We start from the raw sequence: 15,533 nt of genomic DNA, 5'->3' as shown, positions 1-15,533 counted from the left end.
AGAATATGTAGGAGCTTCAACTTGTCTTCGTTTATAAGCCGAATAGCAACCAACGGTTTACCCCTAAGTTTTCATTTGGAAAATTTCCAGCCATAATTTCAACATGAATTTTTATTTAGTATGATATGTTACTCATATTTTATTATTATTTGGTGTTGCTTGACAATCTTTATCATCAACCATTTATGTAAAGAAAAATTGGAAAGCAAAAGCAGCTGGGAAGATTATATAAAGAAAATTAGATCATTCGGAAAGTTGAATGTAAAGCAATTCATTAAACAAATAATTGCATCATCTCGGTAATGAACTTGTCATCTCTAAGTAACTTGATTCATAAGGCAGAATTATAATTCTTCTCTATCCCTTATCATTTATCAATGAATATGATAAAGCAGATGATTGGGTATCCGAAGAGCAACTCTTATCCCAGTAGGAGTTTCTTTGCACGCATGTCTCTGAGTAAATCATAACAAAACTATTGAAATAGCTGTAGCATTTCTCCTTATTATATGAAGAATGAAGAATAGCACCTTTACTAGGCTTGCTATCAAAGTAGATAAGTTTACACAAAGCCAGATGCAAGCAAAATTCATGTTACTCTAGCCAGTCAGGAATACAAAACATTCTAAAGAAGCCCTTCAATATCAGGAAGCAGCTCAGAAACCTACAACATTTTGTCGCTCGAATGGCTTTCAAGCATTGGCAACCATCCCTTCATGGAAGTCAGATTGTACGTTTCCTTCTCCATCAGTTCCTTCACAATCTGCTTTTACCTCGGATTTGGGCGACCAACCATACATCTTTCTCCTGGCTTCCCTACGGGCTGCTCGTTCTTCCAACTTTACTTCCCTAAATTGCTCTTCAAGTTTTGCTTCATCTTCCGGTGTAAAGAATACTACCTCCATCTTCCCAAGCTCCTCGTACAACTTCTCAATCTTAGCTTTCCAGAAGAGGCCTAATTCAGTGTCCATCTCGTGGTAAGGTGTCTTCAGCAGGTACTCATCAATACCACCTGCCTTGTCAATACATCGCAGGGCATGAGTTGTAACCTTCACACGAATATGACGATCTAGGATATAGCTGAAAAGCCGTTTCTCTTGCACATTAGGCTTCCAATTCCTCCTCGACCTGTTCATAAAACAATCACAGTTTTAATTTTTTTCCAGAAAGTAAACAATCACAGTTTATTATGATTCACCACATAAGATTGGAATCAAACTGCAAATTAAAATTGAACCTTATGTTTTCTATTTTTGGGACCCAGAGAAGCTAGAAACAACAATGTTCGAAAGGCAGCTGAGACTACACAAAAACCAGCATTTGCAAGCCAACTAAAAGTTTAAAGAACTATAGACAATTATATTTGAATTTAGTGATAACTAGGTTAAATTTCCCCAAAGAAACTGAACACTCGTTATCTCCCTTGCTAAACCAATTCTTACAATATCCTTTTGTTGAGGAATTTTTTGTTTTCTTAATAAAGCAGTTCAGGAAAAATATCATCAGAATATCAAAAGAAGAAACATTACTACAGATTAAATACAGATACTGAATGCCAACAAAGCATTGCTCTATTAAGCCAGAAACTAGAGCTAAATAAGCAACAACGACGAGTCAATTCCAAGAGGTCGGCTATATGAATCTTCACTATCCATGTCGCTCCATTTAGATCTGTCTCAATCCAATATTCAATAATTTAGGTTCTCTGACATTTCTTTACATTTTATATTGGCAAACAAATTTCTAACAAGATTAAAAGACTTCTAGCGAACATTAGACTAAGATTATATTTTTCCATCACAACACAATGTTTTCATCTTTTAGGATATCATCCACCAGTGCTTCACTTGGGTGACGGAATGTTTCGTTGCTTATTAGCAAGAATGCATGTCCTGAACCTTCTCTAATATCTTCTCTTTTCTGGAATACTTTATCTACCTAAACTGCATAACCAATTTAGTATCAGAAATAGTTTTGCTCATGCAGCCCAATAAGGAAGAAAGGGATTGAAAAGTTGCAATGAGTTTTTGTCATCAAAACCAACCATCTTGTTCTTTTTTCCGCAAAAATGGATTTTGGTCATACCCTTTTCCTTTTCGATAGGTGAAACACCTCAGAAGACAACTCACCAACTTGCAACTCCCACAAAAAAAATGTAAAATATTGATACTCATTCTTTTCAATTTTATTTTTACATTTTACTTAAATAAAATAAAAACTTAATTATTATCTTTAATAATAAATATTTGTGATTATTTATCTACTTATATAACATTAACTATTAAGCAAATCTTTTCATGTCCTTATTAGTAATTTGACACTTAAAAGCACTTTTTGAAATGCTTGGCCAAACACAAATTGTTGTTCAAAAGTGCTTGTCAAATTGATCAGCCAAACGCAAACTGCTTTTCTCCAAAAGTACTTTTTTTGATAAGCACTTATGAAAAAAGCACTTCTCAAAATAAGCTGATTTTTCCAACTTGGCCAAACAGGCTATAAGGATATCCAAGACACAATTTTTTTTAAATTAGGAACAAAGGTTTGCAAAGGCAGGAGAAGTACTTATATGACTGAAGTACCAATTTGCTCAAACAATTACTTTTTAGAATTTTCGCCATGTCCAGGTATATGCGAGAATTGGACAGATCTATAATAGGTTAGATTTTGTCAATTATCTAATGGAAGGGGTAAAAAGAACTGGAAGAAAAATTTCACTTCCAGGAATGTGTTTCACCTGCAAAAGGGGAAAAACAAGGTAGAAACTAAATAAAGCTCATTGCTAGAACCGGAAGGTGCATACTGTAGCTAGAATCATTAACATACTGATTTAATAATGCGAAGAAAATACTTCATTTTGACAAGTAACCATAATCCTTGACTTCTATGACATTCTAAACAAATAAGGATGTAATCACCCATGCAACTCAAGAATGCTAATTGAAGTCTCTAGTTTTTAGTCTTCCACAAATTGGCAAACTCGTTTCGAAAGGAATATCATTTTTTAAATTTGAGAAAAGTTACCACCACATATTGTGAAGATGTTTTGAAAATGGGGAATCAAAATGTAGGATTCCAGATAAATTTCTCAGTGCTGATAACAAATTAAAAACAAGGGCATTGTTTCACTTCAATGAGGGCAGCCCTTTGAATATCGATCAGAACATCTTTCCTCTAAAGGAAAATCTGTTCTGCATACATCAAAATAACCTGAAAACATGTACTCCCTCAGTCTCATATATGTAATGAACCCTATGGTGTTTGACTAGGCACGAAAACTAAAAAAATGAAGACTTTTGACATATAAGTAAAGATTATATTACATACAAAAAGTACCTCATCAGGGAGGGCAATTGGAACCCTCGATTCAGAAGGAACCTAGTAGACTGGGAAGTCAATGATCTTCTTGCACTCCTAGAAGCTTTTGGTGGTCACGGAACTGATGATCAGCTACCTGACAAGATCCTATGGCGGAAACACCAAGGAATGGAAGTATATTGTCAAGGACAACTATAACCTGATGAGCTCACAGAATGGCATGCTGGAGGAATGGCCTTGGAAACGTGTATGGAGGACTAGGCAGCCATTCAAAGTTACCTGTTTCACATGGACAGAACTAAACAAAGCATGCCCAACACAGGACAATCTTAGAAGAAGGGGCACCATCCTTGTCAATAGATGCTACATGTGTCAGCAAAGTGTCTGCCACCTTTTTTTGCATTGCCCAGTAGCAACTGATATCTGGAATCTATTCTTCTTCATATTTGAATTACATAGGGTCATGCCTCAATCCATTAGAGATGCATTTGCAAGCTGGTAATTTTGGAGAGTTCACAAATCCATCAAAAGGATTTGGAGAATGGTCCCAGCAGCTATTTTTTGGTGTATCTCGAAGGAAAGGAATCAAGATGTTTTGATGGACTTAACTCCAATTTACACTCTGAAGGCTAGATGCTTAGTTAGTTTGTTTAGTTGGAACTTTCACTATCATATAAACAGTCTTGATAATTTCTTGAATTTTGTTAGTTCCCTGGTTTTAGCATAAATTGTATAGGAGCTAGCAGGTCAAAAGAAAAGGTACCTCATCATGCCAAGTGAGCATGACACTGAGGACAAAATGCGGATGTTAAAATTAAAGCATTTCCACCAAAACAAAAGTGGCAAAATGGAATCTGTATAGGAAGGAACCCTTCTTTTTGTTTTGGATAGGGAGTTTTCTGACTCTGTAATTTCCTAGCAGCACTATCTTAGTGCTTTGCTGTTTATATTTATAATATCTTTACTTACCGTTTCAGAAGATAAAAAAAGTGAAAAACCTTTTGAATGGACCAAAAAAGGAATCAGCAGTATCATATCTAATGGAGCAAAGGGAATGTCAAACTTTATGAGAATCTCTCTCCCTCTATCTCTAGTTCTCTCTAGCTCGGAAGATATAATCTATTCCAGTAAATCCTGAACCCAGATTTGGTGCAACTTAATCAGCAAGTTAAAAAGGTTAGCGGTGGCAGGAGGAGGTTGAAACTTGTACTGCCAGAAGAAGAGGAGGAAGAGATGTTTGCAATTTCATTTTTCCTTCTGTTATCCATCCTTCCACTCCCAACAAGGTTTCCTCATTTTTTGTGGAAGAAAGAAAGCTTCACTGTGTTATCTAAACTAACTTTTGAAAATGAGAAAAGGAAAAATGGAGAATAGAGCACAGCAATCAAAGGAGCTAATGTTATAAGTATCTGAATGCAAAATTCTTGTCACAAACTAGAGGAGGAATGCAGTAAACCCAGCCCACCGCACACCGATTCCTCCCCAAAAAAATCTTCCCAAACGAGAAATACTCTTACAATTTCTTCTTTTCCGAGCTTTTTTCCTTTTGGGACTGCGCTGGGAGAAAAAGGGAGGGGGGTTGTGTTATTTTCTTATTCCAATTTAGAAATGGACCTCTTAAGAGTAGGTAGGCCAAAATTGGTGCTCATCACATTGCCTACAATTCTTGCTTGAACATGAAAACAAGAACAGTAACCTAAAAGTTACATTTAGAGAATACTGCTTTAAGAAATTCTTATCTAGAGGTTTCACCTTCTGGAAACATGGAAGCACCATTCAGAATCTTACTACTCCCAAAGAAAGAACAATTGAGTTCAATAAACCAAACTGAGAAGAGTTGGAGAACAGGATGGACTTCTTGAAATAGAAAGAGGTAGTGTGCTGCTAGTTTTTGCCTAATTGCATTCTCAAAATTCATTTATAAAATTCTTATGCACAATACTCATCTCAAGAAAATGATTCCTAGAACTTACATGTTGGCCATATACCAGATTCTAATATGAGTTATCCTAAGAATCCATAAAACTAAACAAGGATGAGTATGTTCTAACTGCTGACGTGTACTTCAACCAAAATTTCAAAGAAAACAAACACATCTAATAAGGACTAAAAGGATCAAGGATTTTCATGTTCAATGCCTTTTTCGTTTACTAAAACATTCACAAAAGAAGGTGATTCTTAAATCAGGCAATACAAGCAAACTGAAAGCCCAAAATGCACTTCTGAGACAACCAAATGCAGCTCAAAATGAGACCAATTCCAAGTTATTATCACACATTAACCAAAAATACCATATTCTCATATGCCTCACTTTCGCATTATAGAAGCTGCTTAGGCTCGACCAGAACAAGGCTTAAAATCATGTTTGAAGCTTTAGGTTGGTATTGTAAATGACATTCATGATTAGCAGCTAAAAGAAGATTTCCATATTTATGCAGTAAACCAGAAGATGTTTTCAGATAATTTTTGTAGGAGTTTTTGCTTTAAGAACTCAATATGTTTATTTATATATTTTACAGAATCAATAGCAAATCACAGTTTACCATAATATTTCTAAATTCCATGTTTTAGTAAAACTACTTAGTCCACTATGTTGACAGACTAGCACCTAACAACAACTCTGCCGGTATGGGCTTGCTCACACTGCCGGTCCCAAGCTCGGATAAAGAGGAGAGTTGCGGTCAGAAGCAGAGCCAGAATTTTAAGTTTATGGGTTCTGAACTACCCGGACCCCGTGCATAGCGGGAGCTTAGTGCATCGGGCTGCCCTTTTTGGTTCTGAACTACCCCTAGCACTCATAGCTCTTCTTAGTTACTATTTTCTAATACAAATACAGAGTATAAGTAAAAGCTACTACGTTCATCCGAACCCATAGCCAATAGTCTACCTCGGACCCTGGTTGCGTTAGGCTGGCAACTAGCTTAAAACTTTCAAATTCATGATGAATCCGCATAATACAAACTAGCACCTAACTAATTATATTTAAAATTAAAGATGGAAGAACATCTGAGCAAGTTAATCACAGAGTAACCACAAAGGAACTTCTTAAAATCTCATAATTAGCCAATAAATCCGTGGCCTTGTGATAAAATAAAAATGAGGATAAGAAGAGGAGGAAATGACTCACGTATTCCCACCCTTTTCACTGACACGATTACCAAACTGAATATGGCGGCCAGCGAAGAGACCACGCTGAGCTCGACCCATCACAACTTTACTCTTCGGTACGCATTTTTCAAGCTGTTGTTTAACTCCAGATGCCAAGTTCTGCTCTCCGCCTATATTCTTCACTAGCTTTTTCATTATTTCTCTTGATCTGAACGCCATTTTTCTCCCCTTCCCCTTCACAGTTCAATTTTAGGTCTATGGGTCTTCTTGCTAAATTCAAAGGAATTACAGAACTTTGATGGAATTGGCGCTTTAGGGTTTTAGAACTGAAACCAGAAATCGAAGTGGCTTTAATGTTTTCATTTTTAGTACTTTAGTTTTTTGCTTAAATTGTGTTTTAACATTTTTCCAAATTGTTTCTTTTATTAGGAAAAATATGGGATATTAATTGGGTAAAACTTATCCGCTTAAAATAATTCAATAAATACATCAATATATATGCGTTTATAAATATGATTATCACTAAATTACAATTAATTAATACATATTCTTAATTTATCTATTTAATATAAATATTATATGGATAATTTTTTACCGTCTTAACTCTTTAAAGTTTAATTTTAAGTTTACACTTTGAACAATACTCGATTAAAGTTAGAAACAATAAGCATTTGAAATTGACGATAAATTTTTATCATCTTAATTTAAAAGTTTGGAAATAAAGTTAAAAAAAATAAGTATTTGAAGTTAGAAAAATTGACATGGTATTATCATCATGGTGACTAACACTCTTATTATTATTTTACCTTTACTTTCTTTTTCAACTAAATATGTTATCATCTAAACACCTAAGATATATCCAAAATATCTTTATTGAACCCCTTCACGCCAAAAACGCATAATAAGTCACACCTACACTTGTAGGGGTTCGCTAGTCGGTACGGTACGATATTTAAATATTTTGGTTCGATATTTTCGGTATTCGATTTCTTAAAATTCTAAACCAATTCCGTACCTAATTAAATTTGGTATGGTTCGATTTTTCTCCTTTTAGTTTTGGTTTATTCGATTCGGTAACTTCGGTTTATTTGATTCGAATACTAACTAGTGCATCGAGCTATAGACTCTAATATTCTTAATTAAAATACTCAAAATACAAAACTGAAAATATTTGTTGACAAAAGTTTTGTCAAAAAACAGTAAATATCGACCCATAGAGAGAAAACTGTATATAAAAGAATAAATTTGATCATTAAAAATGTCTTGTTACTTGTTTAGAGTTAATTGATGAACTTAGAAAATAAAGGAAAGTAAAATTTTAGATTTTTTATATTTATGTTATAATTGATAATATGTGTTTTGTGTAATATAATATATATTTCGGTACGATATTGGTATTTCGGTATTTTATTTTAAAATACCAAATACCATTTTTTTAAAAACTTAAACCAAATACCATACCAATTACTAAAATACCGAATACCAAATACCAAAATTTTCGATTTCGGTACGGTAATTCGGTATTTACTAAATTATGCACATCCCTACACTTGAGCCTGTGAAATTGAAATTTAATTTGTTTTCTCTTTTCTTAAATAATTAATTTTCTTTTTTTTCTTCTTTGTTTTTATCTTCTCTACAGCCACCACCTGTTCACCATCATTTTTTGGTGAGAAAAAAAATACCAAAAATTACCATGGCCTTTATCTCCCATCCTCCCTAGATTTTTCTTATAATAATTATACCTACGTGCATACACTATTATTATTATAAGGAAAAGACTCAAAAATAACTTTGTGGTATTCAAAATAGATCAATTATAACCTGCGTTTAAACTTGAGTCCAAAAATGACTTTGTCGTTATAGAATGGGTCTAATAATGCCCTTGTGTTATTCGAAATGGATCAATTATAACACTCGTTTAAATTTGAGCTCACCAATGACCCTGCAATTAAAAAATAGGTCTAATACTGCTATTTCTCTCAGTTAGTAATGATTAGGGGTGTAAAATGAATATTTAAAACCTGACAGAACTGTGTCGAACCAATATTTAGTTTTCTTTTAATAAAACATTATTAGTGGGCTCAAATTATTGTACATTATTTATATTAATACATTATTATTTACAAATATAAATATTAGACTCATTCTTTAACGACATGGTCATTAGTGGGCTCAAATTTAAACTTATTCGACCCATTCTTTATAAATATTAGACCCATTATCATTTTTAAAATAATATATATATATATATATATATATATATATATATATCGAACCGTACCAAATAAATTTACATGTGAAACATATATTTTTACTGGGTCTACCGAATAAATTTACATGTGAAATATATGTTTCACATGTAAATTTATTCGGTACGGTTCGATATTTTTCGGTTTATTTTTATAAAATAAAAAATCTACCCTAATTATCGGTATGGTTATAGATTTATATAAAAAACTATGGTTTTATTAAAAGAAACCTAAATATTGGTTCGGCACAGTTCTGTGGGGTTTTAAATATTCATTTTACACCCCTAATCACTACTAACTGAGAGAAATAACAGTATTAGACCCATTCTTTAATGACAGGGTCATTAGTGAGTTATAATTGATCCATTTCGAATAACACAAGGACATTATTAGACACATTCTATAATGGCATGGTCATTTTTGGACTCAAGTTTAAACGGAGGTTATAATTGATCCATTTCGAATACCACAAGATCATTTTTGGACTTTTTCCCTAATTATAATTAAAGAGAACTACTACTACTTCCACAATCCAAATTTGGAATTGGACACCAAAATACATGTCATAAGCTACTAAATATGAAAATCGAAGGAAGGCATTTACTTCTCAGGTAGCCCAAATAAAATTTTAGAGGAAGTTTATTCAATTTTTACTCACAGAAAAACTATCACCAGAAAATCAAGAATTGACTGGGAAACACGATCGAAAAATATATTAGCGACATTATCATTTTCTCTCCGTCTTCATCTTTTATCCCTTCTTCACTAAAGTACCAAAATATTCTTACAATATACTTTGTTAAAATAGCCATTTCATTTCCATAGTTGTTTCTTCAACGAGAAATAGCACCCTAAAGCTCTAAACTAAAAAATCGACCATTTGTAAAGTCTTTGCTGCCACCCCCCTCCCAAAAATCGAGGAATTAATTTCTGTATTTGATAATTCGAAGGAAATAAACATTTGAATTTCTTTGTTTAACATTTATGGTTCTACGAAGGATTTTGAGATATACATATGTGTAGGCATATAAAAGCTATTGAATCGTATTCAATAATTAATTTGAGCTATATACTAATCTAAAAAAACATTACATACTAATATAATTGGTTAATTATATAAATTCAATATATATGAATTAAATAAATAAATCCAAATTTATTTGGGCTTCAAGTGACGAGTCCGCTTCATTATGCCCAAGATGTAATCTTCCTAAAGGCCCAATTTGGTGCCACGTGTCAACTTGTCACGACTCAAAGTCGTGATGCCACCTAACCCGACCCGTTAGGTCAATCAATTAACATCTAACACAATTCTAATAAAATAAAGGTGATCAACAAATGATATATTTGGATTTCCATATAATATCTCAAGGACTGGTAGTACAAGTCATGAGCTTCTAAGACTTAGAATTTACAAAAAGCTAGTACGAACAAATATATCATATGTTGAAGTTTACATAAATAGATTAGCAAAATCTAAAGCTACCAAGGACAAGTGACAGCTATAACCAGAACACAGGTAAATCTTTAATGCCAACTCCCGCCATACACAGCGACTCCAACTCCAAAATCTGCACGCAAGGTACAGAAGTGTAGTATGAGTACAACCGACTTCATGTACTCAATAAGTATCTTGACTAACCTCGGTGAAGTATTGACGAGACTTTTTAGTTAAAAGATACTCACTGATATAACATGTGCAGTAGACTAGCAATAGAACAATACTAGAACATAACAGAAGAGAGTGCAAGAAATAAATATGCGAAGCAGTAAATGATTACTAGAAGAAATCACGATTTATATTCCTCAACATCACGACCAATCTTTTCCTTAGAGCGATAACCAACTAACCATGGTAGTAAATCCATAACTTTTATAGTGTAAGAAATGTACTCAAGATATCAAATCAAATGGCACGGCAACACCCTTCGTCCATTTATCTCATCCTCACCAAATATTCGTATAACAGTACCAACCAGGCAAATGAAATACCAATATTAGTAATGACAAAGTGGAAATACACAGGTAGCAAGGCAGTACATATAGACAACGATAACAGACTAGGTAAAAGGCATAGAAATAATGACAACAATTAGGAAAGAAGAACATAAATTTTACTAACTAACATGGTAGAAGTCCTAGATGTGGATATAACAAAAAGAGGGAAAGCATGATCTTTATGAGCTAACAACTAGAAGGTATGAATAACTAACATGGTAGAAGGCTTATACGAAAGTGCAGCAAATGAGAAACGGTATGGATGTAGATATGACAACAAGAAGGAAAAATATGCTATTTGCAAGTTAAGCAGATAAAAGGCATGGATAATACAACTATAATTGAGGTAGAGGATGAAGACAGAAAAACAACGACAAGTTACATAGAAAACATAGGTGTAACAGTAATAGCTCAAGATAAAAGGCTTGAATATATACATAAAGGAAAAGATATCACAACATAGTGCATGTCTCTCGTCCTCGCCTGCACGGAAACACCTTCGTGCCATGAACGTATGATAATATAAAAACATGATAATGTAAATGAAATGGCACGACATCACCCTTCGTGTTTTTACTCCCGCTACCAATACTGCTGCCTCAGGTTGCGATACATCTTCGTAGCACCTGGATGAATAGAATACCGAGAACTGTGTGCCTCCTCTAGAATCTTCTCACTCAATCCATCAACATTAGGAACACATAGACGACCCTAGAGTCGTAGAATACCATCCTCACCGATAGTAACCTCTCTGACACCACCCTGTAGCACCGTCTCCCTAAGAACCAGCAAGTGCAAATCATTGTACTGACGTGCCTTGATCCACTCAAATAATGAAGACTGAGCCACGTCGCATGCAAGAACTCGACCGGGCTCTGAAATATACTACCTCACAAGTCTGTTAGCCAAGGACTGAATGTCCAAAGCCAATGGCCTCTCATGTGCTGAAATGAAGGCCAAACTGCCTATACTCTCGGCATTTTTGCTCAAGGCATCCGCAACCACATTCGCCTTGCCCGGATGATAAAGGATTATAATATCGTAGTCCTTGAGTAACGTAAGGCACATGCGCTGCCTCAAATTGAGATACCTCTGCTTGAACAAATGCTGCAAGCTGTGATGATCGGTGTAAACCTCACATGACACCCCATAAAGATAATGCCTCCAGATCTTGAGAGCATGAACTATCGCGGCCAACTCCAAGTCATGTACGTGGTAATTCTTCTTGTGGGGCTTCAGCTAACGAGAAGCATATGCAATAACTCGCCCCTCCTGTATCAACACACATCCCAAGCCAACACATGAAATGTCACAATACACAATATACATCCCTGAACCGGAAGGTAACACTAATACATGTGCGATAGTCAAGAAGAGGCATAATTTCTACCAACGGTTAGGTAACCGATTTAACGGCTACTACAAGATTAATACAACAATGAGGCATAATTTCTACCCACGGTCAAGTAACCCACCAAAACTCAAAGTACATGATGTTCGGTCTTTAGGAATCCTTTATAAAGTTTCAATATTAGTTAGTGCTTAAATTAACAAGTAGAGTGCAAATAATACAAGTATTTCATGATAGAGTCTAAAACTACCCGGACATAAGCATGATTTGTAGCTACGCACGGACTCTTGTCACTTCGTGCGTACGTAGCACCCACAATTAGAAGAAAATAGCAATTCAAATACCTATGGTGTAAATTCTCTCTTACAAGGTTAGACAAGAGACTTACCTCATTCCTAATCTCATTTTCGGTCCACGTATTTGCTCTAAAAGCTTTAAGTCGATACCAAACAATCTAAAACTAGTTAAATATTATATAAATTAATCAATATATACTCAAAAGTTTATAATTTAGCGATTAGAATAATTACCCAACCCAAATTGGAAGATTCCTAAAATTCAGCCGCGAACCCACATGCCCGGATTCCCGAAATATTTCAAATATAAAAGTTATCCATGACCTCCCGAACTCAAATATATAATTTATTCCAATTTCCACTACCAAAACCATGATCAAATCCCAATTTTACTTAAACCCTAGTTTCTTCACAAAATCCCACTAATTTCATAATTTTTTCATGTTTAATCTACCTATAATTCACGTATTTAGCTAAGGAATTGATAGGGATCACTTACCTCTTGATGTTGATGAAATTCCCCCACAAAATGCTCTCAAAATTGCCTAAGATCAAGTGGGAAATGAAGCTAAGTCACGTAATAAAAAGCCCTTGCACCAGTCGTAGATGCCGCATTTGCGACATCTTGTTCGCAAATGCGAAGTCTGTCCATCTCTGCCAAGGTCGCAATTGCGACCAAAAACTTCGCAAATGCGAAGATGGGCAACTTCGCAAAAGCGGCAAAAAGTTCGCAAATGCGAACCCGTCAGTGTTTTCTCCAACCACGAAAATGCGAACAAAACCTCACATTTGCGAGACCTGCAGCACCAGACCATAAACCAGAAAAACTGGTCCAACACTCTGAATGCGCTCGAAACTCACTTGCCCGGATTCCCGAAATATTTCAAATATAAAAGTTATCCATGACATCCCGAACTCAAATATATAATTTATTCCAATTTCCACTACCAAAACCATGATCAAATCCCAATTTTACTTAAACCCTAGTTTCTTCACAAAATCCCACTAATTTCATAATTTTTTCATGTTTAATCTACCTATAATTCACGTATTTAGCTAAGGAATTGATAGGGATCACTTACCTCTTGATGTTGATGAAATTCCACCACAAAATGCTCTCAAAATTGCCTAAGATCAAGTGGGAAATGAAGCTAAGTCACGTAATAAAAAGCCCTTGCACCAGTCGTAGATGCCGCATTTGCGACATCTTGTTCGCAAATGCGAAGTCTGTCCATCTCTGCCAAGGTCGCAATTGCGACCAAAAACTTCGCAAATGCGAAGATGGGCAACTTCGCAAAAGCGGCAAAAAGTTCGCAAATGCGAACCCGTCAGTGTTTTCTCCAACCACGAAAATGCGAACAAAACCTCACATTTGCGAGACCTGCAGCACCAGACCATAAACCAGAAAAAACTGGTCCAACACTCTGAATGCGCTCGAAACTCACTTGCCCGGATTCCCGAAATATTTCAAATATAAAAGTTATCCATGACCTCCCGAACTCAAATATATAATTTATTCCAATTTCCACTACCAAAACCATGATCAAATCCCAATTTTACTTAAACCCTAGTTTCTTCACAAAATCCCACTAATTTCATAATTTTTTCATGTTTAATCTACCTATAATTCACGTATTTAGCTAAGGAATTGATAGGGATCACTTACCTCTTGATGTTGATGAAATTCCCCCACAAAATGCTCTCAAAATTGCCTAAGATCAAGTGGGAAATGAAGCTAAGTCACGTAATAAAAAGCCCTTGCACCAGTCGTAGATGCCGCATTTGCGACATCTTGTTCGCAAATGCGAAGTCTGTCCATCTCTGCCAAGGTCGCAATTGCGACCAAAAACTTTGCAAATGCGAAGATGGGCAACTTCGCAAAAGCGGCAAAAAGTTCGCAAATGCGAACCCGTCAGTGTTTTCTCCAACCACGAAAATGCGAACAAAACCTCACATTTGCGAGACCTGCAGCACCAGACCATAAACCAGAAAAACTGGTCCAACACTCTGAATGCGCTCGAAACTCACTTGAGCCACTGGGGCTCCACACCAAACATCCACACAAGTCTAGAAGCTTCATACGAACTCGCTCGCACGATCAAAATACCGAAATAACATCTAAAATCACGAATCAGACGCCAAAACGCATGAATTTCATCCTGAAACTCAAGAACTTTTAGAAATACTTCCGCATTTCTGATACCTATCAAATCAACTCGGAATGATGCCAAATTTTGCGTGCAAGTCATAAATGATATAACAGACCTATTACCACTTCCGGAATAGAAATTCGACCCGGATAACCAAAAAGTCTACTCCAAACCAAACGTAAAGAACTTGAAAAACCTTCAACACACCAACTTTCGATAAACACCGAAACGCTCCCGGGTCATCCGAAACCCGATCCGACACATGCCGAAGTCCAAAATCATCATACGAACCTATTGGGACCAGGAAATCCCAGTTTTGAGGTCGTTTACTCAAAGCGTTGACTCAAGTCAAACTCGACTATCTTAGGCCACTATTAAGGAACCAATTATTCCGATTTCAACCCAAACTCTTCCAAACCTAAACCAACCATCCCCGCAAGTCATAAAATAGTAAAGGCACATACGAGGAGCCTTAATTAGGGGAACGCAGATCTAAAAAGCAAAACGATCGGTCATGTCATTACAGGAACTTTATCCTCAAAAGGAGCAAGATCCTCTGTAAGCACGACCCAAAAGGGGAATGACGTCGCCGAAATGATCGAAAGGTTTCTTGCCTAACTTAGTTTATTTAAGTCCAAGAAACCCTTCATGAATGCCGATGATGATGACTTGAGTGCTGGATCTACTCTAGTCTCCATTAATGCGACCTCTAAGCTCTATCCCAATAATGATCCATATTATTCTTCATCATCTACAACGATCATGCAAGCAATGGTTATTGAGGCTTATACCGTAGAAGAACAACTTACAAATTTAGCGAAAGATGTTGAAGGCTTGTTAAAGTGCATGCAAGATCAAGATGCTGAACTTTCCAAGTTAACAAATAAATTGGATAACATAGTAAAAGGAAAATCCACTCAAACACGTTTAAATCTTCAAAAGTCACAAGATAAAGGAGACTCCTCCAAAAAGCAAGCAACGACAACCAAAGAGATCCAAGTCTCCACTAAAGGTTTGATTCCCATTGAGAAATTGAAGGACTTAATCATGGAGGATATCAAAG

General features: G+C 35.5%; 1 protein-coding gene across 1 annotated transcript; it reads right to left on the bottom strand.

Moving 5' to 3' along the window:
- Positions 1 to 476: 476 nt before the first annotated feature.
- LOC104092397 (large ribosomal subunit protein bL28m) lies at positions 477 to 6,788 on the bottom strand. The gene is made up of 2 exons (XM_009597991.4): positions 6,443 to 6,788; positions 477 to 1,128 (listed from the first exon to the last, which is right to left on the bottom strand). The coding sequence occupies exons 1-2, from the start codon at positions 6,640 to 6,642 to the stop codon at positions 693 to 695; spliced, it is 636 nt and encodes a 211-aa protein (XP_009596286.1). The 5' UTR covers positions 6,643 to 6,788; the 3' UTR covers positions 477 to 692.
- Between the last annotated feature and the right edge of the window lie 8,745 nt (positions 6,789 to 15,533).

The sequence above is a fragment of the Nicotiana tomentosiformis genome, chromosome 8, assembly GCF_000390325.3.
Source record: "Nicotiana tomentosiformis chromosome 8, ASM39032v3, whole genome shotgun sequence".
Lineage (NCBI taxonomy): Eukaryota > Viridiplantae > Streptophyta > Magnoliopsida > Solanales > Solanaceae > Nicotiana > Nicotiana tomentosiformis.
Note: the sequence above shows the minus strand (reverse complement) of the source record. Positions and strands in the feature narration are given on the sequence as shown.

Excerpts from the sequence above, each read along its gene's own strand:
- LOC104092397 (XM_009597991.4), bottom strand. The coding sequence starts at position 6,642 with ATGGCGTTCAGATCAAGAGAAATAATGAAAAAGCTAGTGAAGAATATA. Across the intron at positions 1,129-6,442 it reads AGTGAAAAGGGTGGGAATAC|GTCGAGGAGGAATTGGAAGC; the intron begins GTGAGTCATTTC and ends TTTTATGAACAG.